The 25,283-nt window shown below is 41.2% G+C and overlaps 1 protein-coding gene across 2 annotated transcripts in view; it reads left to right on the top strand.

Moving 5' to 3' along the window:
• Positions 1-25,283, top strand: part of CFAP47 (cilia and flagella associated protein 47) — a 647,660-nt gene that overhangs the window by 161,677 nt on the left and 460,700 nt on the right. For both annotated transcript variants that reach the window (XM_045022903.1, XM_045023700.1), the window contains 2 exons: positions 1,069-1,209; positions 5,666-5,861. In XM_045022903.1, coding sequence (XP_044878838.1) covers positions 1,069-1,209; positions 5,666-5,861 — 337 coding nt within the window. The remainder of the gene's footprint in view (positions 1-1,068; positions 1,210-5,665; positions 5,862-25,283) is intronic.

The following is a 25,283-nucleotide window of genomic DNA, read 5'->3' on the forward strand; positions in this document are numbered from 1 at the left end:
CATCTGCACAATCTACTGGGAGCAGTATCTTGTTTTGGCGATTCATATATTGATGGAGCCTATTTTGTAGGTAGAGTTTTTGGAAGAGAACCATAATGTTTTTTTCCCCAATTTGACCCTTGCTTCAAATATGTTGTAGTAGACTATTATCTCTGTATCTTAGTATACAAGTATGTATCAAATAGTATACATATTAAATGTTTCTGTTCTTTCCCCATAAGTCACTCTCTCATTCCCTAATACTTTTGTAGTTTTTTTCCAGACTAAGTCCAGTTTTGTCACTCACTCTCTTTCTGATACCTAGGAATGAATTTGGCATTCCAAGGAGAGCTGCACAAGAAACATGCAAGCAGAGCCCATTTACACACCCATCCATCCCAGTTTATGGTGTGATGCCTGGGTATTTTCAGTCCAAACTTGTAGTCACTCTTTTTGCTGCTATATTCAAAATTAAACAGACAATAAGTATACTTTTAAGTCTCTATCAGCATTGCTGCTTTTCAGGTTTCTCCCTCCCATTTAATATCTGTATGTGTGATTATTTTTCCCTAAATCTGTTAGTTTTTATTTTTTTCAGGTTAAATCATACGTTCATTTCTATCCATGTTCTTAATTCCTTTAGGTACCTTTGTATTACTTCCCTATACTCACTGGTATTTGCCACTCCTAGTATTTGTTTACTTCCCCTTTCAGAACTTTAATAAAGATGTTTAATGGTCCTAACACTTATCACTGTGAAATACACTAGATGTGCGTTGCCATTTATCAATATGCTTTGCTTATGGTTCTCCAGTGAGTTTTCACTCCATTGTGTTTTCACCCCAGGCAGCCAAAATTTTGTGACTAAGATTCTGTGAAAAACACCATTATATACTTTAGCAAATTTCTAATATACTGCATGGACTGCTTCTTTTTTTTTATCCACTAAATATGTAATTCTATTAGAAAAAGCAATTGTTTACCTGACAAACTTTTAAAAGCCAGTAGTGGCTGTTGCTCACGGTTATCATACCCTACAGATGTCGTAGTTTAAGATAAAATATAAATCTCATTGTCCTTTATCTGAAGGTTCAGATGACTGACCTGCAAAAAGCTAACATGAAGAACTCTGAAATTTTTAACAATAAGAGTCTGTTTGTTTTGGATGACAATGTATTCGAGACCATGAGCAAACGTGTATGGACCGATGTGCTACTCCAGATATACAAGGTACATTGCAGACATGTAATATCTTATAGTACTAAGCTTTTAAATGATATTTGCAAATATTACAGGAAGATTTCAAACAAGGTGAGATTGAACAGAATAATTCTTTCCTTCAAATACCCCATATGTTTTAACAAATGGCAAAAGAATTCATCTGCTTAGCTAAGATATATTTTATCAGTTTTTTATAATTTGTAAATTACATGGTTCATAGCTGAAATTTATGCTCATATTTCTTGACATGGAATTGATTTCCCGAATATGCATGTATAATTCCAAAGGACAGTAATGAAGTTCAGGCATGTTCTGAGGAAAGGCTGGACCCTAAACTGTGAAGATTAATTTAACCAGATGACAACATGAGAGCAAAAAGCTGCAAGGGTGTTAAAGGGGAAAAAAAAACATGGTGTTGTTAAATATCACTCTCTTCAGTAACTAACAGAAAAAGGAATGATTATATTTATCAACATTTACATCCTATTCAGATTCACAACTAAAAAAAAATACTATTTAGTTTTTTACTGGTCCTGTGACTTAAATATTTTAGGTTGTACTCCCATAATATTGAAACATAGATATGCCAGAGAAAATAACAGGAACCTGTTGCACCAAAAATATGTTCTTCTTTGATATACCCTTTTTTTTTTAATGTGGTGGTGTTCAGAATTTTATTTTTGGAGTGCATTTCAGTTTTAACACACTCACTACTGCTTATAGAAATGAAAAATAACATCTCTGCTCCTAGATAATCACGAAAAATATACACTGACTATCCAATTCATTTCGTATTAACTGGTAACAGTCTATGAAACATAATGCTTTAAAAATGTTTTTTATAACCATTTATAGTTACACTGATCTAGGATCATTAAAAGCGGATAAGCCTAGCACAGAGTCATGTGTCCAGACATATGCATGAACATGCCAAAACACTATCTTTAGAGGAAGGCATGCACACACCACTTGTTTCATTTTATTTTTTCTGCCAGTTTTGGATCTGGAAATGCTGACATATTAGGAGGTTCAAGATTTCTTTTCTTTTAGGTTATGTCTGTAAAGATACTTGCAAAAAAAAAGTGTTCTTAACATGGGTTAGCTAACATGGATTAAAATAGAAGTGCAAATGTGGCAACTTGGCTTTTAACTTGGTTAGCAGCTGGAGTTAAAGTTTACACTGCTAATCCAAGTTGCTATGTCTTCACTGCTATTTTAACTCAAGTTAGCTAACCAGAGGTTAAGAACATCCTTTTTTTTGTGGTATAGACATACCCTTAAGGGTCAGTGGTTTTGGAGTACACTTAGTTGTTAATGCAATTGAATGTGGTTGCTTACAGACTTAAATATAGTGGGGGGACTTAAACGTGTAAATATTACCCTCTCTTCTTGCAAAATAGGAGTCTGTTTATAATGTGGGCATTAGTTAAAAGTAATGTGTACTTCAACAGATTATATAGTTAGGGCCCTACTAATGTGCAAAAGCTACCAAATTCACAGCTGTGAAAAATGCATCATGGATCATGAAATCCGATCTGCTATGTGAAATCTGGCATGCAGCCAGGGGCTCCTACTCTGTGCAGGGCTCCAGTGCTCATCCCGGCTGGGGATGAGGAAGGACAAGACTTCCTCTTCCCCTGCAGGGGCTGCTCTCGGGGTGGATCAGACCCACCTCCAGGATCTCCCCTGGCTTCAGGAAGCTTGGTAGCTGGCATTGTTAAATCCTCCACCCCAGTGCATGGGGAGGCTGCGACTGGAGCTGTTACCCCTCCACCCACGTGGGGAGGCTGTGGCCCGGAGCTGTGAGCCCCCCACTTGAGCTGGAGACTCACAGGAAGACCAGACATATGGTAACCACCTCCCATACTCTGCAACCCTCACTTTTGCACTGTCTGGCGGTGGTCCTGGCTTTAGATTTGGGCGCTGGCCCAGCAGCCTTCCTCTCTGGCTGCCCAGCTCTGAAGGCAGCACCCCTGCCAGCAGCAGGGCAGAAGTAAGTGTGGCAGTCCCACAACCCCCCTACAATAGCCTTGTGGCCTTCCCACTCTGACTGCCTTTTGGATTGGGACCCCCACAATTACAACACTATGAAATTTCAGACGTAAATATCTGAAAACGTGAAATTGACTAATTTTAAAACCCCCAGATGTGAGATTGACCAAAATGGACTGAATTTGGTAGGGCCCTACAGATTAGTAATCATAAAATGCTTTGTTGATGTAAAATAGGTAGAGTGGTTGGGGTTGGTTGACTTACTACTCTTGAAAATTCTTCATCTTGGATTCTGAAATGAAGAGTTCATGTTTTTGAAGAAATGTTCATCTAAAATGTCTGTTAAAATGAACAATCACGTGTGCATACTATATCCAGGCATAAACAGCCCCTGAAAGGCAGAGTTTATTTCCATTCTGATCAAATAAGATCAAACAAAGCTGCTTTTCCTGGAGAGTGCTTTGGTGTCAAGCATTCCTCCCTCAATACTACATCTACAACTGAATGGATGGTGTTCTTGTCAGCCCTTATACTCTCTGTCTAGGAGCTTGAAGAAAGCACACTGCATATCCAGAAGCACTTCAGTTTTCAGTTTTGAAGGGTTCCAAGTGTGTGATGCCATGTAAACACTACTCTGAAACATCAAGTACTCAGCATCCTTAGGATAATCAGTGATAAAATTAACACATGCTTTGTCATAGCTATCTCTTCACATTTTTTTTTAAACCTGGAGTGTCATGATTGATTTCTCTCATCAAAATTGGCAGCTAAAACACAGTTATATACTGTTCTCCCTTTCAAGACCTTCTGAGGCTTCAGGTTCCTCCCGTGATGTTTTTCACTTAGCTACAGTCCATCATGGCTGTCCCCTAAGCTTGTCATGCTTTCTATCACGGTTAGGCAGCCAAGAGTGTCTTCCTTATGAGTAAGCTGCAGCCTCTATACTTTAGGAACCTGGTGTGAGACCAGAGATATAAAGTTTAAACCACAGATCTTTTTATAAGTTATATGACAAGACCCCTCCTACAGACACTGCAGACCCTGACTGTCTGCTGATGTAAAAGACCCCTACGGAACTTTTAGAGCACTGTAGCAGTGTCCACACAGGATGTTGTTACCGCGTACTGTAGATTCACACCTTGGCTTTCCATCCTATATAGACATATGTACCTCTGTTCCCCAACCGTAAGAGGGGAACAGCAGTGCTTTTCTTCCTTACAGGGGTGTTTGGAAATAATACATTAAAGATTGTGAGGCTTTGAGATACTACGATGAGGGTGCTCTGTACAAGTACCTTTATAATTAAGTGCAGGAAAAGGGCCTGTCACAGGGTCCACTCACTGGTAGGGCACCTCCTCCTGGCTGCTCTGGGGATTTGCTCCTTCCAGGTGCTTGTGCCCTCTTCTGGTGGTCTCTCCATCTGTTGTCTTCTCTCACTCTGCGGCCCCTTTTGCACCAGGAGCTACAGCTTTCTCTTCATGACTTGGTCCTCTGGCCAGGTCACTATGCATGTTTCCCCCTTCTGGGATCTCAAAGTCTGTTGGGGAAAACTGTCCTAGACATTCTGCTCTCCACTGCATGGTCTGTGTCACTTCTCCAGTGGCTGGTAGGGGAACCCAGGCCCACCCTCTTTTCGGGGTTCTAGCTCAGGGGCCGGCCCTCTCCTTAGCAGACAAGGACTGCACTATCCCATGCCTTGCTGCTTTTCCCCTGAGCCTTTCCTACCTCTCTGGCTCTTCTCTTTCTCTGGGTTTGCCACCCCAAGTTTCCTCCTCCCAAGGAGTAACTGTAGGCTACCTACCTCTATAGCTCCAAACACACCTCCCTTCACCCAGGGAGTGACTGCATACTACTTCCCTGCAGCCCCTGCTACACTCAGCTTCTGGACTTTATACAGTCCCCTCCTGTTCCCATCCAGCTGAGCTTCCTCTAATTAATCTCTGCTCCCTGGCTCCTCCTCCAGGTGCAGCCTGGGGAGTTAATTGGCCCATATGGCCACCTTAACCCCTTCATGCTTGATGTGGGGCGGACACCCCAGGGCCGGCTCTCGGTTTTTTGCTGTACATTTGAGGATGGAAGGGAAGATTTAATATTATAATAATATAATATAATATTTAATGTTATATTTGCATAATTTTAGGAGCACATTGGGTTGAATTCATACCCATGCTTTTATACATCATTTTTTTTTTGGTGTTTGAAGAGGTGGTTAAATTTCATGCTGTTCACTGTTTGTAAATGATATTCTTGAAAACAATAAAGAAACATGTTTTTAAAAAGGTGGAGACTGGCAGCCCTGCCCCATTAATGCAATATGCCTTTATGCTAATTTAGAATCTACCAAATAGCTTCAAATCTGAAAGTTTTTCTGTGTTTGAAAAGTAATTAATTGTATTTTTGTGTTTTGTTCTTTCTACTTGGAATTGTAATGATACTTTTTAGTAAAAAGATGAAATATATTTTCTGATTTCAGGTGTTGGTCCTTGCACGTGTATCATCACTTACTACCAGTAATCTGTTGAGCTCAGAAAGCCCGCAAAACATGCCAAGAATAAATGCTGAGCCTTTATCCAGTAATATATATTCTCCATCTGAAAGGCTCCTCCTTACCTGGCTGAATACACATTATGAGAAAACCAGAAAAATTGTGTGGAAAGACTGTCAAAAAGGTGAAGCAATACTTTGACAATTCTCCTCCCCCTCCCCCCGCTAAGTACTTTTGCCCCAGCTTCTGTATATCTTAAGGATATTGTGACAGTTTGTCACTGAAAGTACCATACTTTGAATGTGTGTCCATAAATATTCTACTTATTGTGCACATACATTCCATTCACTCGAATGGAATCTTTAGCCAGCAGTACTCATTGGAACCACACCTGTGCCCTCGTGCTCCTCAACCTAGGGGAAAAAAGGGCAGAGTGGGGAAGCCGTTTGCCTTTGGAACTGGTGTATTTGTCATCAGATCACCCTCCTTATACTGAGGGTCTTAAAGAAGCTCAGACAAAATGTGGAAGTTCTGATCATGGTAGCACCAACTTGGCCTAGGCAATCCTCTGATCTGATGAAATTGTCAGTTCAACCACTGGGAACATTACCTATGTTTCCAGATGTCATAGGTTTCACCCCCACTGTGAACTTTAGGGTACAGATGTGGGGACCTGCATGAGAACCCCTAAGCTTAATTTCCAGCTTAGATCTGGTTGCTGCCACCACCTAAATCGTTTTAAAACAGCTGTTTATGAGTCATTTGGGAAACTCTGTCTTCCCCCTGAAAATCTCTCCCACCCAAGTACTGTAACCCTTCCCTCGGTAACCCTGAGAGACTTCTCCACCAATTTCCTGGTGTACCCTGATCCAAACCCCTTAGATCTTAAAACAAGGAAAAAATCAATCAGGTTCTTAAAAAGAAGACTTTTAATTAAGGAAAAGGGGTAAAAGAAATACGTCTGAGAGATTAGCATGCAAGCTACTCTCACAGACAACAGATTCAAAACACAGAGGATGCTCCCCTGGGCAAAACCTTAGTTACGCAAAAGAAAACCCAATTTGATTATCCCTGTAATGCAAAAAGAAAAAGTCACAAAAGGAAATAAACATAAGCTAATTCATTCCTTCTCTAATACTCACTACCCTGGGTGATTCCTTGATCTTTTAACTCTGGCACAGAACTTAATGGACTGACTGAACAAAGGACTCTTCCCTCCTTCCTGGGTGAAACATTTTGTCCCCCTGTTGGTTCCTCTGGTCAGGTGTCAGCTAGGCTAGGTGAACTTCTTAACCCTTTACTGTCTGTTTATGACACCAGACATAATTTCTTTCAGTGTGTGTCAATGTGGATCCCACTCTAGGTGTGCATGCATACGAGGCCAGGTTTTTGGTTTTTTTTCAGTTAGCAATGTCTGCTGGAACCATGTTCGCAGTTTGTCTCCTCGTGCTCCTATAAAAGGGCATAAAGGGTGGAGTGGCCCTGCTTCCGTGCCTTCTTACTGCCAATGTCAGCAAGTCATAATCTAGCAGTGTATTACCAGTGGCTAGAACCCTAACAAACATTTTCTCCGAAAAAGCCTCTCTGAAAGTCTTCAAAATTTCTTTCAGTGCTTAACTTGCATCCAAAATCCTCAAACTGGACTGAAATACATCAAAAGACCCCCCGAACCAATGTTCACCCTTCCCCTCCAATACAGAGCCCCTTGTACAACATGGAGGAATTGAGTACTGCAGATCATGACAGACAATATGTCAGCAATGCATTACATCAACAAGTAGGGTGGCATACGCTCATCCTGGTTATATCAGGCAGCCATCAAACTCTGCAAATGGTGCCAACTGTATTCAGAAACCCTGCTGGCCCTTCACTTTCCAGGAATAAACACAAGTATGTCAGACTTACTAAGCAAGAACCTGGTATCCAACCTTATGTGGTCATTGAGACACCATGTTACACCCTATCTTCCAGGTGTGGTGGAACCTGGCGATAGACCATTTGAATTAGCAGAGACTGCCAAATACAAGATGTTCTGTTCCAGGGGAGGCATGAACATGAAATCTCTAATGATGAATTTCTCCTCCTGTGGTCTAAGAGCCTCCTCTGTGCATTCCTTCTGGTTCTGCTGATTCCCCAGGATAATACAAATCAGATGTGACAGACACAGTGATCTTGATAACCCCATATTAGCTGAGACAGTTCTGGCTCTCAGACCTTCTCCAATTGTCCAGTGAACCTCCCATCTATCTCCCTGTCTGTATGGACATAGTATCTGGCCTTGGTTCTGAAACACTGCCTCTAGAACCCCCACTTGCTACATCTGATGGCCTTAATGCTGACTGGATGAACAATATTAGCAGTGTTTAGGAAGGCCTCCACCGTAGAAACCTGTGCTGCAAAATTTGGAATAATTTTCTGTGTGAGCAGCCCAGGACAATGTGGACCCAGTTGAGGCTCCAATCCCAAAGGTTCTAGACTACATATTATCTCTGAAGGAAAAAGGCCTAGCATTTAGTTTCCTGAAAGTCCATTTAGCTGCAATCTCTGCATATCATGCTCTGATGTTCACAATCACTCTTCTCACACTCCATAGTGACAAGATTTCTCAAGGACTTTTGTGTTCATGACTCCCTGTCAGAGACCCAGCTTCTTCTTGAGATCTCAACATCATCATCCTTCTGTGGCTCATGGAACCCCTATTTGAGCCTCTGTGGCTTATTTGAATGTACTGATCTCTGAAATTTATAGGGCAGCTACTTGGGAATCATTATATACATTTTTAAAGGCATTATTCCCTTGTCAGATGCCTGCTTTGGCAGAGCTGTCTTAATTATTTAAGTAAACTCTGAGCCCTGGCACTAGAATCGGGGGGGGGCCTCCCCTCCTTTTTTAACAAAAGAAATGTAAGTGCAGAATTCATGTCCCTGCAGATTCCCCCTGTCCTCCGCCGCAAATAATAGATTCTGCTGGGGAGATACTGCAATTACACTTTTTGCCCACCAGGGGCTGCTGGCACGAGAAGCGAGGGAAGCTGGCTCGCTGCCAGAGCAGCCAGCCTTGAAGAGGAAGGGGGAACTTTGGCCTTGGCCCTCCTCCCGTGCCCACTTCTACAAAGGTTCTGGCACACTTGCCTGAGCATCCACCTCCAGGACTGCTTGTGAGTCATTAGACGTAAAATACATATATTGTCAAACACTTGAAGACGAGGGAACAGTTACTTACCCTACAGTAACTGTGGTTCTTTGAGATGTGTTCTCCATATATAATCCCCAATCAACGCCCCCTTTCTTGCTTCTACAGAATCTAATTAACACCTAGACTTCTTATTGGTGAAGGAACTGAGGGGTAGTTGGTCTCCACTTTGCTCTTTATGCCCTCAGTTGTGGGGGGTGTGAGGGCACAGAATCCATCTCGGTGGACACTGCTGGCCCAAAGATTCTGATCTCCAGCACATGGAGTGCATTGCAAACCCGAAGCAGAATACTTCTGAACAACACATATCGAAGAACCACAGTTGCAGTAGGGTAAGTAACTATTCTTTTTGCCTCCTGGCAATACTTTGTAGCTTAGTATCATAAATTGTTGTAAAAAATGAATTAGTACAATTTATCTTCAATTCGAAAGCAGGATTAAACCATTTTTTACAATAGGTTTAGAGATGGCACTCAAAAATGATGACAAATTTAATTAGGTAATCGGATACTCAGAAATAAAATGTTTGTATTAAATCATAATGGGGCAGATGGCTCAGTAGGTTAATGTGCTCATTTGTGAAAACTTGGTCTCAGATTTGGCCATAGATAAGTGACAATGAGTTTCGTGGTCTCTGTCTGGTTCCTTATAGACACTTGTATACCACAAAATCTCCTTACAATTTAACGTAATTAGTATTTTTCTGCTTTCAGAGAAGTCTCAGACTGGAATAGCAGGAGTGATTTTTGTGTGTGTGTGTGTATGTGTATATATATAGATAGATAGATTATCTATCTATCTATCTATCTATCTATCTATGTGGAAGTTTACATGGTGCCTGCTTTGACTATACCTGCTTCTAGCTAGTTTTTTTCAGTTCATGGTTTTTATGGGTCCTCTCAACAAAATAATAAAATAAGTTAATATAATGTGTTGCCTGTGCAACCTTAATTTGGCCCCTTATTTGTATGCAATATGGTACAATCTTTAATTATATGATCACATACTATTCTTTACACAGGGCATCTACATTATTCAGTGCACAGGATGGATGGTGCTCATTTCATGAGGAGCTTTTAAAATATTTTGTTTTTCAGCTTATTATTCAGTGTGTGGCTCTAGGCCTTCCTTATTGCACTATTATTCACACCCTACTCTGAAGACAGAATTATTGATTTCCTCATGGGCTTTACTGTAGTGCTCATCATTGCAGTATCTGAGTGCTTCACAAATATTAATTAATTAATTTCCACAACACCTCTGAGATGAGGTGGCAGTGGTATTCTAATTTTACAGATGGGGAACTGACATAGAGATTAAGGTAAAAAGTATACACTAATTTTGGGTGCCCAATTTGAGATGCCTTGGGCCTGATTTTTCAGAGTAATGAGCAGTACAATAGCCCTATCAAGTCCTGCATTTTGGATGATTTTGTTAATTGTGTTTGTTTTTTTTTAAGTCTCATCCACCTCTTTTTTTTTTTTTTTTTTTCTTTTTTGTGGGCTGGTGGTCTATATTAGATCCTTAGCATGATTTTTACCTTTGTTTTTTTACCACTATTATCCTTACCCAGAGACTTTCAACAGGTCTGTCTCCCACTTCTATCTCAACCTCAATGCAGTTGTATACATCTTTGATATCCATGGCAACACCACCTCCTTTTTTTCCCTGCCCGTCCTTCCTGTACAAGCAGTATCCTTCTGTACCAGTATTCCAGTCATGTGAATTATCCCACCCAAGTTTCTGTGATGCCATATGCCATATTTGTGATTATTCACTAGTATTTCTAGTTCTTCTTGTTTGTTCCCCATACTTCCTGCATTAATACACAGACATCTAAGATGTTTATCAGATTTCCCCTCTGTATTCACTCTTGTCTCTCTTTTGTCCATGTTGCATATTCCATGTTCCCCCAAGATTCCAACCCTTCACCCAGATGTTTGTGTTTTGGACTTACCTATGGGCTTTTGTTTCCTGCCCCCCTTAAACCTAGTTTAAAGCCCACCTCAGCAGGTTAGCCAGTCTATATCGAAATATACTCTTCCTCTTCCTTGAAAGGTTTGTAAAGAGGAGAGTGATAAATTGTTCTCCTTAACCATTGACAGGACAATGGTTTTTATTTTTTATTTTAAGAAGTAATGTGCTTCAGCTGAAGTAAGGGAAATTTAGGTTGGACATCAGGAAAACTATCCTGACTGCGGGTAGTTAAGCATTAGAACAAATTATCTAAGGAGGTTGTGGACTCTCCGTCATTGGAGGTTTTAAAGAACAGGTTAGACAAACAGCTGTCAGGGATAGTCTAGATAACACTTAGTCGTCCCTCAGTGCAGGAGATGACCTATTGAGGTCCCTTCCAGTCCTATATTTTTATGATTCTATGATCTGATGACAGAATCCTCTGATTGGGTTTCACCAGATTGATCTGCATCACAGTTTGATACCTGATACTCTGTCTGAAGAAAATGAGGCAATAGCTCCATTTTTTGAACAAGAGTATTTTGATACAAACCACAATCTTCATTGTCACCAGGCCTCAACAACCTCTAAACAAGTATTTTTACTGACTCTTTGAGGACACCGTACCTGTCCCACCTTTTGGAAGACACCTAGTGCTCTTTTATAGTGGAATGACACAACATTGAATAAGGGGTGCTCAGCACTATAAAGGAGGGATATGTTATCCAGTTCACCTCCCTTCTTTTCTCCAGTCCACCTTCCCCATCTCTTTTCAGGGAACCATCTGTAAGACTGTATTGCTTCAATAAGTACAGTCTCTTTTGGAATTGGGAGCAACAGAAGAGGTGGCTTGTCACCACAGAGGGAAAGGATTCTATTCCTGTTACTTCCTAATTCCCCAAAGGTCAGATAGTTTATGTCCCATTTTTTGACCAAGTTGTACTGCTTTATCAAGAAAATCAAGTTCAAGATAGTTACCGTTGCTTCCATTATCCCTTTCCTGGAGAATGGTATGCTGCTCTTGATTTGTAGGACTCATAGATCCATGTGGCAATACATCTATGCCCCAGGAAGTAACCTTCACTTCATAGCAGGAGATGCACTCGACCAATTTATGGTGCTCCCCTTCAGCCTGTTGTCAGCCCCAAGGGTCTTGATAAAACACATGGTGATAGCGGACCACTTGTGTCACCTAGGTGTCCAAATTTCCCCTTGCCTTGACGATTGGCTGTTGTGCAGAGCCTCAAGAATCCAGATCCACATCCACATCCTTGAAATCAGATAGCTGTTCTTTCATCTGGCCCTGAAACTGAATTTAGGCAAAACAAAGTTACAGTTGATGCAGCATATAATATTCATAGGAGCAGACCTCAACACTGTAATTGTGATGTCCTATCTTCCTTCGAACAGGTTTCAGTTCTTACTCTGTCTGAAAGCTTGAAGTTCAACCCAACAACAATGCCTTCCTGCCTAAAACAACTGGGCCACCGGGCCTCATGCAAATACATAACTCCACATGTCAGACTTCACCTTTGCCATCTTCAGGCCTGGCTCCCTTCAATATATCATCCATCCAGGCATCTTCTGGAGATGCTGGTTTGCATACCTGCATGAATGCTTCAGTCCCTGGACTTAGCCCTTCCAGAATCAACTATGACTCTCTGGTTACAGATGCATCTACCAAAGGCTTGGGGGCCTACCTTGCTTAACTTTGTGTGCAAGCTCTGTGATTACCCCAGGAGGTCTCTCTGTATGTAAATGTGCTGAAGCTCTGTGTTGTTCATTGGGCCTGTGAGTCATTTATATCTACCATTAGGAGCCAGGAAGGTGCAAATCCTTACAGACAACACCTGGTGGTTTAGTCATAAATCTCAAGGTACGGGAATGACCTCCCCACCCCAAAAACCTAGCTTGAAAGTGATGGGGGGCAGTCCTTGCTATCTGCCTTAGGCTATCATGGGAGTCCCTGACCATCCATGGGGAGTGGCAAGTTCCAGCATGGTACTCCACTGTGGTGATTGGTGGGCAGGGCAAGGGTTACCAGAATAGATTCTTTCTGGGTATGGGCAATGAGGGTGGATGACTAGTGGGAATACAGTGATTGGCAGCAGTACAAGAGGTGGTTATCACTGATGGACTGTTGGGTTTTGAAGTATTGATTGGCTGCCTAATTTGGCACAGAGAATTTATTGGCTGTTCTCTTTGACTAGTAGTGGTTGGCTACATAATGTTACCTAATATGGGGAGGTGGTGATTGGCTCCCTGAGGATGTTTAACTGATGTGATAATTTTCACTCACTGTTACCCCACTTCAGGGCCACTTTGTGCATGGTGATTGGTGTGTAAGTGCTAGACTGGATTTGTCACTTCCCATTTAGGCTGACAACTGGGAGCAGGAGTCTGCATGTAGAGCATCTTGGTCCCTCCTGCTCCTTTAGCTGGGTTGCGATTGGGTGAGTTTGGGTGGGCCCTCCCTTCCCTAACCCTCGCCTTCCCATCCTTGGTAACCCCCAACTCACTGCCTCATCCCAGCAATGGACATCCTGCCACTGCCTCTCTCTGACCCCCCCCCCAACTTCGTTCCACCCCATCTCTTTGATTTTTAGCTTGCCTATTTTGTATGTTATGACTTGACTACAACATAGTACCAGAATGGTATTCTGGCACGTTCCGGCTCAAAGCCCCCGCTGTCCATTGCAGTGTTTTATCTCAGCAAGGGTCAATATTGACTTATCTGTGTCAGGAGGCTATCCATCTGTGGAACCTATGCATAAGGAACAAAGTTTCCCTGAGAGTTTTCTACCTTCCAAGAGTGAGGAAACCATTGCAGATTCCTTCAGCAGGGATTTAGTGGAGTGGTCAAGCAAAAAGGACATCCTCCTCCAGATCGTCCATCAATGGTGATACCCAAAAATAGACTTGCTCACTACCAACCTGAACAACAAATGCAAAAGATTTTGATTCAGGCCAGAGTCTGGGTTCCTTAACAGATGCATATCTCCTCCTATGGACCAATCATCTGCTGTGTTCTCCTCATCCCAACAGTACTCAAGAAGCTGAAACAGACAAAGCAACATTAATCTTAGCAGCACCAGCCTGGCCAAGATGATACTGGTTCACAGACCTACACCAGCTTTCAATCAGGCCACCAGTTGAACATGACCTATCTTTGAACCAGGGCAGGTGTCTGCATCCCAACCTCTGATCTCTCCACCTCACTGCATAGATGATGCCTGGTTAAATGCTCATGAAAAAATTGTGCTCCAGAGATGTTCAAGTTGTCTTACTGAGCAGCAGGAAAGATTCCACTAGAGCAACATACACAGCTAAGTGGAAGGGATTTTCATAGAATGGTGGTTGAAGCATGAAGGGACGTATGAATCTTTTTAGCGCATCTGGCACCTAAATATCTTGCAGTGCCAGCTACAACAATACCATGAGTTCACCTATTCTCACTTTCAGGTGACATTGTAAATAAGAAGCAGGCAGCATTATCTTATACAAATGTAAACAACATAAAATTTTAGAGCCTATAAGCTCTAATCAGCATTGCTGTGTATAGTATTAAATTGTTTGTTTAAAATTTACAGACACACACACACACAGGGTGAAAAAAATTTCCCTGGAACTTAACCCCCCCATTTACATTAATTCTTATGGGGAAATTGGATTCACTTAACATCGTTTTGCTTAAAGTAGCATTTTTCAGGAACATAACTATAACGTTAAGCGAGGAGTTACTGTATTATAAATCCAGGAAATTCAGATTTAAGATTCAATTTAAAGAAATCAAAACATGTTAAGGAATGGTAATTCACAGTTAGGACACCTAGAAAAAAAACCAAACCTCTTCCTTTTAGTGGCACCATGAGGAAAACAAAATCCAGTATTTTTAAAAGCCATGTAATCTGATCTGGCACCACGAACACTAAAACACCTTAATTATACTTGCAATTCTTTTATGGCGTCACTATTGGATAAAATTTAAGGTTTATAATTACAACATCCTTGCAATGTATTTTACCCCAAATTATTGATGTGTACTTGCAACCTTAATTGCATCCTAATTTAGTGTTTGTCTCTGACTATTAGATAAACAGGAGGCGGCAGAATTAAGTTTTGCATGGGCTACCTGAATTGGGTATTTCTAAGTATTTCTGAGTGTTTCACTTTGGAATCTTAATATTTTTAGCATTTTTTATCATCAAATATTACCTAGATAACTTTTTTAAATAATGGGCGAGCTTTTATAAAAAGCGAAGATTCATTGTAATTAATTTCTACTTTCCATCTTGCCAGGAAATTATCTTGAAACATGAATGTCAGTTATCCCTATGATGAATGGAATAAGAAGCTCAAGATTTGATCAGTTTTGATATTTATTAATGACATGCTAAATTAATTACATGGGTGATTGCTAAAATTATTTTCCTCACCAATCAATCTTATTGTGTCACCTTGTCTCTTTGAATGGCTCCACAGGTTCTCCAGTGTCCACACACTCCTCCCACTTCAAGCTCAATCTAAAGACATTTCTTCCTCAATAGCCAAAAGAAGTGAATTATATCAAACATTCAAGGGACGGAAAACCCTACTCTTATTCCTTCTTCAGAGCCTCCTAGTGCATCCTGTCTTCTTTTTCTGTCTATTGGACTATAAATTCTTCAGGGCAGGGTCTGTCTTAATTTTGTTTCTTGTATAGCACTGAGCATACTGTTGATTCTTACCAAATACGAAGAAATAATCTGAGATCATCACAGAGAAAAAGGCATTCAGTTGTTTACAGACTTATTTATCTGAAGCCAAAGTTAAACTTGAACTTGACTGACTTATTCTAAATCACGTTTTTATTATATTTACACAAATGCTTGCCAAATGACACAGACCTAGAATTGCGTAAGAGGGGTACTTTTTTTTCAAGCCATTTTAGAAGTACTTATTTGTGAGTGGAATGTTTAATTATAAATCTGAACAAATCAAAACACTGTGGTCACTGAACAGAGTCAAATCTGATTTCCTGATAACGTCAAAGATAAAGTCATTCTGGTTTAAAAGTAGTAGTTCCAGTGTTCACATTGGCACAAGTAATACCAGTGTTTCTCTTAATATCCCTTCCACACAACTCTTGAGAATATTTTGATTTTCCATGTTTATGGTAAAGAGCTGAGTGTGCCACTCAGTTGTGACTGTGTGCTTATCTATGATTAAGGCTACAATTATGTCCTACAGGTTAGGGAAATCACGGAATCTGTGACTTCTATTGACCTCTGTGACATTTTCTGCCACAGGTTGGAGCTCCCAGCCAGTCGTGGCGGGCAGCTGGTGGACCCTGCAGCTACCCTCCTGCGGTGGGCATGGTGGGGACCACCATGCAGCTGCCCAACCCTGTGGGCAGGCAGACTCTGCAGCGGGGGACCCTGGAGCTTCCACTGACTGCAGCGGTGGGGGACGTGGGACCCCCCAGTAGCAGTAGGTGCTGAGCCTGCCTCCCCATTTTGTCAGGGATATTTTTAGTGAAAGTCAAGGACAGGTCCTGGGCATCCATTAATTTTTGTTTATTACCCATGACCTGTTCATGACTTTCACTAAAAATATCCGTGACACAAGCTGAGTCTTTTATCTATGGTCAGATCTGATGCATATTTGCGTGAAAAGTGGGTGTAGTTACTGGACTCTTGTGGAGTTTCCAGCATGACTTCTGGGACTGCAAAGGTTGAGAATCTCTGCTTAAATACTCATCAGTATTTTAATCGAAAGACCCCTCAATGTAATCAAAATTTGAAAAGCTAAAATGTATGCTTGAGCAAAAAAATAAATGTCCTGTTCGTGACTTCTGTTTTCCATTGTTTATCAGCACTGAAACCGAGTAATTATGTTTAGAAAGTTAAATTATATTAGAGCAGCTAGCGTGAGGCTTTAATGCTAGACCTGTAATTATAATTAGAAAAGATAACTACTATTACATTTTGTTCTGTGACTAACTACTTATTCTAAAATACTTGGGAATAAACTAAATTGCTTGATATTAGAACTATTAACTGTTTCCAATACAAAAAGTGTACTTGTAAATATGTTTTAAATGGGAAAACATGATCAAATGTTTTAACTTTATAATATTCTAATTTTACAGTGGATTCCATGAAGCTAAATGAGACCTACTGTTAAATTATAAATATATTTTAAGATTAAATAAGATTAACATGTAGTGTAACTTTTAACCAAAACATTCATGTTCATGGATTTCCTTAGCCATATATGTTAAGATGTTGTAGGTATATCAAAGCCCAAGAGTGATACACATATTGGGATAATTAAAAACAGTAGAAGGTATAACTTGCAGAATTGATTAAAAAGCACAGAGACAGGGAGGGAGCGCATGCTGGGCTACAAAAAGAAGCAGAATTGTTAGCTGAGTCTTCTAGGCCTATTAGTGATATAAAATTTGACAAAAAGAGGGGAAAAAAACTAATTGTTAAGATATAATCTGGAATAAAGTGGATTGAAGGGGACACTATAGAGCTTTAATCTTCAAAATTACTTGATCATTGAAACATTACAGCTACTGCATCACATGGTTTTTAATAAATGTAAACAACTTGACAGTTGGTTCCTTCTCATGATCAGACTGGACAGACTTCTTAAATGTTGTGGGTAGAACTGGTTGAAATTTTTGAGTGGAAAGTTTTCCTGCTGAAAAATACAGTCTAATCAAACAGATTTTTTTGGGGGGGGAGGAAAAAATTAATCCTGAAAAATTTAAATTTTTCCAATAAAAAGGGTCTTTATTCAAAATGATTAAAAGCTGAAACTACACTTCGTGTCTACTCAGAATGACAATTTTCATTTAGTTACAACTTAATGCCATTTTCACTGTTTGTTTTTTTTAAACTAAGAAAAAACTCAAAATTCCCTTTGAAGTAAAAATGAAACTATTTTTTTCTTTTTTTTTATTGGTTTGATTTTTCCTTAAGAAAAAGATAATTTTGAATAAAAATTTCAAGCAAAGATTTTTCATTTGCAAGTTCTTGTGGGGGAAAAATTTTTGTTTTCTGACCAGCTCTAGTTCTAACTGTAAACTGTTGGGAGTTGACTGTTCAAACATGGAAGTGGGACAAAACAAAAACAACAAAAGTTTCATCCCATGCTTGAACTATAGTCATTGTTTGAGGGGGGAAAAATAGAAGCATTGGATGCAAGAGTAAGATTTAACTTTTGGTCCTGACTTTTAGCCAGGCTTCGATCTCAAATTCAGTATTGTGGATACTCTTTGTGCCCACGGTTGCACTTATTTTGATGCCTAACTATCTGATTACATCTGAATGTTGGGAAGCTGGACATCTAAATGAGTTCAGTTGCAGACATAAACAATTATAATATCTGCAGGAGAGAGACAGCATGCTCTGATCAAATACAGTAGTCGGTGGTAGTGGCAGTAGGTTTTACAGCTTAGTCCAATGGCCTTTCACTTCTTGAAACCTGGGTCTTAGTTATAGCTTAAGTCACACAAAAATATTTTTGGATCTTCTCTAAACCTCAGCTTGATAGATGTCCACATTGAAACAAAACCATAATACTGGAGAAGGCCCCTGCTAGATTAGCTGTTGGTGTTACAGGTTAGGACTGAGGTACATTTTCATAGTGCTGTAGATAAGCTTGCACAGCATCCACTCATGTTCTCTGTGTGTATATATACTGAAATATCTGCAAATAACACATACAATGATAAACAACTAAATAAATATTCCAGCCACTGAAGTGTTCCTGTTCTATATATGCACAAAATATATGAAATGTGAACATTTTTTGTTCTAGTGTGTAGTAGGGTAGTTTGTCATATTTTGAATTTTTTTATAATGTGATTAATTATTAATAGGCTAATTACTTTCCTACTCTCTCTTTTTTTCCCCTTTTCCATGGATTTTGGGTTTTTGTTTTTCTATACAGCAGACTGTTGAAGCAATTTTAAAAAATCACAGGACAATCTGTGTCTTATGCTGTGCATAGTAGTGCAATGGCTTTAGTATTAAATAAGTTAGACTAAACTACATCTTTATTCTCACATTGGTGAACATGATCATGAAATTAAAAGGGAAGCCTTTCAACTGACTGTCACTGAGAAGCATGCCAAAGTGGCAGGTCATAAGTTTGATCTTACATGTACAGTATCTTTAGGCTTTTTCTTGCTGCATGAACATTAAATCAGTACTTTTTTCTACAGAGTACTTTTTCTTTACACAATGACAACCTCTTAAGACATGACACTTATCCAGCAGATATGAATGTCTGTACAAAATTGTCTTCTAAATAATTCTTTTTGACCTGTGCTTCAAAAGCAGTTTTGGATCACTAATGGAAAGTTAGATTGTTCCCTGGTAATCTTGTACTTCTGAAGTCTGCAAAACATAATCCTGAAATTCTAAATGACATTCTCTCATGAACTAAGTATTTCTTTCACTGTGAAGAAAATTTAGAGGTAAAATGTTTTTATGTAAATCTGTCTGGAAAGGGCACCTGTTCTCCAGAAATAAAACTGTATAGTTTACAATCAAATTACTTAACTGTTTTGATGCAGCAATTTCCAAATATTGTAAATGCATGCTGGCTATTATAATTTAACAATATTCTAATTCTGGGTGTGCATTAACAATCTTTAAATTAACTGCAAAATTCTTCCATGATACACGCACGTTTAGTATGAGATAATTTTATCAGTGTGTTTTCTAGATTGCTTTATGAGAGCAAAGTATTTAAAATGGTCCCCAAGTCATCACTTTTTATTTGAGATGGCCTGTTAATATATTTACTTTGCATTACTACAAGACTTGATGTGAATTTTCAACATCTAAATAATTAGCTCTTTGTGAAATCTTTTGTTTCTTGAATCTGAAGCATAATAATTGCAATATCTGCAGAATTACTGTTCCATCTGAGCTTTTGATTTGGAGTCAGTACATCCATTCAGTGTAAATGTGATTATTCTCAATTAAATTTGTCTGAATTTTTTGGAAGGGGTTTCTTTGTAAACATGGTGATGATGTATGTTAGCCTTCCTGGAAAAAAAAACCAAACAAACCAGATCTTCTAGTGAAGCCACTGGGGAAAATCATGACATGTCATGGTTCACATATTATCAGCTCCATAATGTGCTCATCCTCAGTGCTGATTCTTCTGTAACTAACTGTCCCTGTGGCTGCCTGAGATAAGCGAGTGGATGAAGCATCTGATTGAATCTAAAGTCAAGAAAGACAGATGATGAAAGGAAAAGATTTTGAAGATTCAGAGCTCATGGTACTGGGGAAGTATTCCACCCTTAAATAGTCACATTACAGCTAAATGTTCTTTTCAATTCTATTGCTTCTGGACTCTTATGCCCTTTGCTTTTCGGCAGTGACTTGACTAAAATGATCTGTGCCTGCAGACTCCCAGGCTATATAACTGAAACTGGCTGTACTGGGAAATGAGTGCATAAAGACGCTCCATCAGATTCAAAACACAGCAGCTTTCTTCTCACTCTGGTGCTCTGCTCATTACACTGACTGTTCATAAATTATCAGATACATTTCAAGATACTGTTTTTCATCTTTAAAACCCTTAGTGTCACTGAACCAAGCTACCAAATGGAATGCATTTTTCTGAGGAAGATTGAATTCCCTTGGAAGTTATGTTCCACAGTAACATCAACCTCATGAGAGCAGAAGACAGACCTTTCTTGACTACTGGCTGAAGACCATGGCAATATATGTGCTCGATAATGTCAGAGCCGGGGCATAGGCAGCCTGGGCTGGCGGTTAGCATTGGGAGCAGGCTGAGGGTCTAGGGGCTAGGAGTCAATTACTAGGAATCAGGCTAGGTTGGAATGCCAGGAGATCAGACTTGAGAGACAAACCAGAGGGCAGGGATCATGAGTCATGCTGAGTCAGGATATCAGGAGGTCAGGCTCAGGTGACAGGATCAGAAGGCAGTTACCAAGAGTTAGGTCAAGTCATGATACCATATGGTCAGGATGCCAGGAGATCATGTCTGGGTGACAGAACCAGAGGACAGGAACCAGGAGGCAGTACGGAGAGTCAGGCTCAGTCCATAGATACCCATAGACTTCCTGGGAAGTCAGGATCTGGTGATGGAATGGGAGGGCAGGAATCAGGAGGCAGTTAGCAAGGATCAGACTGAGTTGAGGATGCCAGGAGGTCAGGATTAGAAGGCAGGAACAAGTAATCACCAGACTAGCCGTCTGTGGCAGGGGGAAGCCTAGTCGTATGGACAGATTCCTGTTTCCTTTTCTGTCTTAAATCAGGGCTGCAGCCCAATCAGGAGCTGTGGAGTTCTCCTAATCAAAGCATTAGGGTGGGACTTCTGCAGCTTGAGGTCTTCAAACCACAATTTGAAGACTTCAATAACTCAGACATAGGTTAGGGGTTTGTTATAGAAGTGGATGGGTAAGATTCTGTGGCCTGCTTTGTGCAGGAGGTCAGACTAGATGATCATAATGGTCCCTTCTGACCTTAAAGTCTATGAGTCTCTGAGACTTGTGCCCCAGTTGGGCTTCATGGAGCCTGGTCCCTGCTGCTGTCTGTGAGCTTCTAGATGGAGGATTGGAGTGTGATGACTCCCAAGACCCCCTCTGACCTGGGTTCAAGACTCATGGGACCTGACCTCACTCTTGCGGGTGCCTTCCAGTCTCTGTGGGTCCAGACTGCTCAGGGTGGTTCTCATAGAAAGCTTGTATTAGAGCGAGTGTGTGAATGTTTTCCACTGGCTCCCATGTACATTCCTCAGGGCCATAGCCTTCCCAGTCAATCAGATTTAAAAGTTTATCCTGGTGGTGTTTAGAATCCAAGATCTCACGCATGACACATTCCTTGTGGCCTTGTATGCATACTGATGGGGGAGGTGGTTGGGTCCTGTGTGGAAATTAATCCTTGGCATAAAGTTTTAGGAGGGATTTGTGGAATACCAGGTGGATCTTGAAAGATCGGGGTAGGTGTAGTTCAACAATGACCAGGTTAACTTGGTTACAAATTTGATAAGGGCCAAGGAACTGGAAGTCCAAGTTATGTGACAGTCTGTTTGTGTAGAGGTGCTCTGTTGAGAGCCACACTGTTTGTCCCACTGAATAGGTGGAGTCTGGATGAAGATGTTGGGTCTGCATGTCATTTATAGTTGACTTTTTTGCTTTTTCCAAATGGCCCTTTGCTTCTTCCTGGATATGATGAATCCTCTGCACCAAATCCAAGGTGTTTGGGTTAGGAGAGGTCATAGATAGCTGTGGGTGGAATCAGGAGTGATACCCATAGTTTTCAAAGAAGGGGATTGTCCCTTCTTTGTGTAATCTGCATTGTATGCAAACTCCACATAGGGTAATAGTGAGGAACAATCATCTTGATGAATGTTAATATAACATTGTAGGTATTGCTCTAAAATTTGATAGATCCTTTCCATCTGGCCATTGGACAGAGAGTAGTAGAAGGAGGAGAGATGCAGCTGGAACCTCAGAAGGGCCTCACACCAGAATTAGGCTGTAAAGTATGATCCAAAATCAACAGTGATGTCTTTTTTTCTCATGGCCCTGAATGTGCCACATAATACAGGCCTTCATGCAATCCTGCAATGGGTGTGCTCAAGCTAAGATGGTGTGCCACAAACCCTGCGATACACTCCATTCTGAAGACACTCCAACCTGATCCTGGGTCATTTAAGCATTGGATTTTATCGTGAAGCTGTCAAAGTCCTGTGGACTTGCAGCAGTCTTGATGGTGGTAGACCAATTCACCAAAATGGCCCAGAGGTAACTTATGGCATAGCTGTAAGGCCACCACTCTTGCCTGACTTGGGGGAACATTAATGCGGTTATTCTCTAATGTAACCCCCTTCTAAGTGTTGTCTGCTTCCCTGTAAATGGCAGCTTGTTTGTCTGGCAGAATTTCTGAGGCAGAGGCAGAACAAATCAGTGTGACTAGGTCCTGACAAAGAGCACTATTCAGGAAGTTGAGGGGTTTGAGAATGTGAGCCAGTTCCTGGCTAGGTCTATGTGGTTCAGTGTCAAAGTTCCAGGACAAGGCCTTGGTCTTGCTGTTATTGGTTCCGGAGTGATACGTGATAGTGAAGTTGAACCATTTAAAAAAAAATGAGCCCACTAGAGGTGCCATTGGTTTAATACCTTTGCATTGCACAGATATTCCAATTGTTTATGTCAGTGTATATTTGGACTAGATAGTGAGTCCCTTCCAAATAATGTTGCCACTCTTCAAAGGCCACCTTAGTGGCTTGGAGCTCCTTATCCAAGATCTCCTAGTTCTCTTTGGGAGTAAGCTTCCACAAATAATAGGCATGTGGGTGTAGTGTTTTGTTCAGATCTGTGTTGCTGGGAGAGTATGACCCTGATTGTCATACTAGAGGCATCAGCTTCTACTAAAAAGGTTCAGGAGGCATCAGGGTGGGCCAGTATGGGTGCAACAGTAAAGGCGAGTTTCAGCTGATCAAATATATGTTAGGTGTGGGGGACACCACTGGAACTTCGCATTCTTCCAGAGCAGAGCATAGAGGATCAAATGCACACTTCTCAAGCTTAGCATAGAGTCCATGCAGCCGTAAACTCTCAAGAACTGCTCAAGCATGACCAGTGTTTGTAGTTTTTAGGATTGTCTAGAAAAAGCACTATATATTGGTCCAGAATGTCCAGGAACACTTTGTTTATAAACTGCAGGAAGGTACTGGGGGCTTTGGTCAGATTGAACTGCACTACCAGGTATTCAAAATGACCACAGTGCATTCGGAAGGTGGTCTTCCATTCATCATCTTCCCTAATGCTCATGAGGTTATAGTCTCCTGGGAGGGCCACCTTAGTAAACATATGGGAAGCCCCCATGTGATCCAGTAACTAAGGAATCCGGGGCAGAGGGTACTGATTCCTTACTCTTGATTCAGGGCACAGTAGTTAACAATGTTGGAGACTGCTGTCTCCTTTCCTAACACAGGAATGGAGCACTGGCCAGCGATGTTGATTTGTGGATAAATTCTTGGACCAGATTCTCCTGAAGGTATTGACAGAGCGCAGCCAGTTCAGGTTTGGACATGGTGTAAATCTGCCCGAACGGCACTTTTTCCCCCAGCTGTAATTCTGTGGGACAGTCATAGGCCTGATGTGATGGGAGACTTTCTGCATTCTTCTTTTCAAACACATTGGCACAATTCTGGTATTTTGGGAGAAGTTCCGATGTAGCTTCAGGGAGTGCCTCTGACAGTGCTGTAGACAAAATGCAGAAGGGAAGCTGATTTCTTATTCTTTCTAGTGGATGAGAGGATCATGATAGGTCAGGCAGGGAATTCAAATATTCAGGGGGAAGTGCTGGGAATTAATCACACTGAATTGTATTGTCTTACGGTGCTCTGGGATGACCGCTTCCAGAGGGTTGGTTTCTTCAGTCACGGGGCCTGAAGAAAGAGGGGACCCATCAACAGTGTCTCTCAAGTCTGGAACAACCTTGTGTTGCTCAGGCTGTTATGGCATCTCTTCATGGCCATCTTTTCTTTTATTTCTTCCCACGGACTCCACTGAAACATACAATTGTACCACCTCATCCCATTCGGTATCTGCTGTTAGACAGCAGAAGTGCACCAAGTAGGTAGCCACTATATCCTGCCCCTGCTGGAGTGTCCTCAGAGCAGCCTTGGCTGTTCGAGCTCAGTGCAGATCGTTGAATATTACCGATGTGGATTGGAAGAAAGCATTCCAATTCAACAGTGCTGGACTGTCATTTTCCAGAAGTGAGGAGGTCCAGTCTAGTGATTTAGCATACTAACTACCAGGCATGTGGACTGATCAAAGGCATAGGTCTGGGGTTATATTGGGAACAGGAGTTGGTTAATGAAGCCCTGGAACCACTGGTGGAGCCCATCAAAACACCCTGGCAGGGGAACCTTATGACCTTGTTCAGGGCAGGGCGCTTCAAGTCATGCCCAAAGTTTGGTGTGTTCTGTCCACAGCTTGTCTACTTATTTCTGGAGTAGATGGTTCACCGTGAGCGGTTGCACAATCTGATCCTATGAGGCTTGATTAGCTGCCTGAAAGCGGGTGGCTCATGCAGGTGAGTCTGGTGCTTCCGGAGATAGTGGCTGGACTGCTGGGTCCGTTCCTCTCATGCTCAGCCCACTCCTATGGGTTACAGTGGTCCATACAAGCTGTCAGGGCTGGGGCATGGGCAGCCCTGGCATAGGGCTTAGTGTTGGGTACGGGCTGTGGGTCCAGAGCCATGAGCCACGTACCATGAATCAGGCTGGATTGGAACACCAGGAGATCAGAATTGAGAGGAAAAAATGGAAGGCAGAGATTGAGTCAATTACCAAGAGTCTGGCTGAGTCAGGATACTAGGAGGTCAGATTCAGGCTTCAAAACCGGACTGCAGGATCAGGCAACAGAACTGGAAAGCAGGTACCAAGGTTGAGGCTGAGTGAGGATGTC

The sequence above is a fragment of the Mauremys mutica genome, chromosome 1 (genome assembly GCF_020497125.1).
Source record: "Mauremys mutica isolate MM-2020 ecotype Southern chromosome 1, ASM2049712v1, whole genome shotgun sequence".
Lineage (NCBI taxonomy): Eukaryota > Metazoa > Chordata > Testudines > Geoemydidae > Mauremys > Mauremys mutica.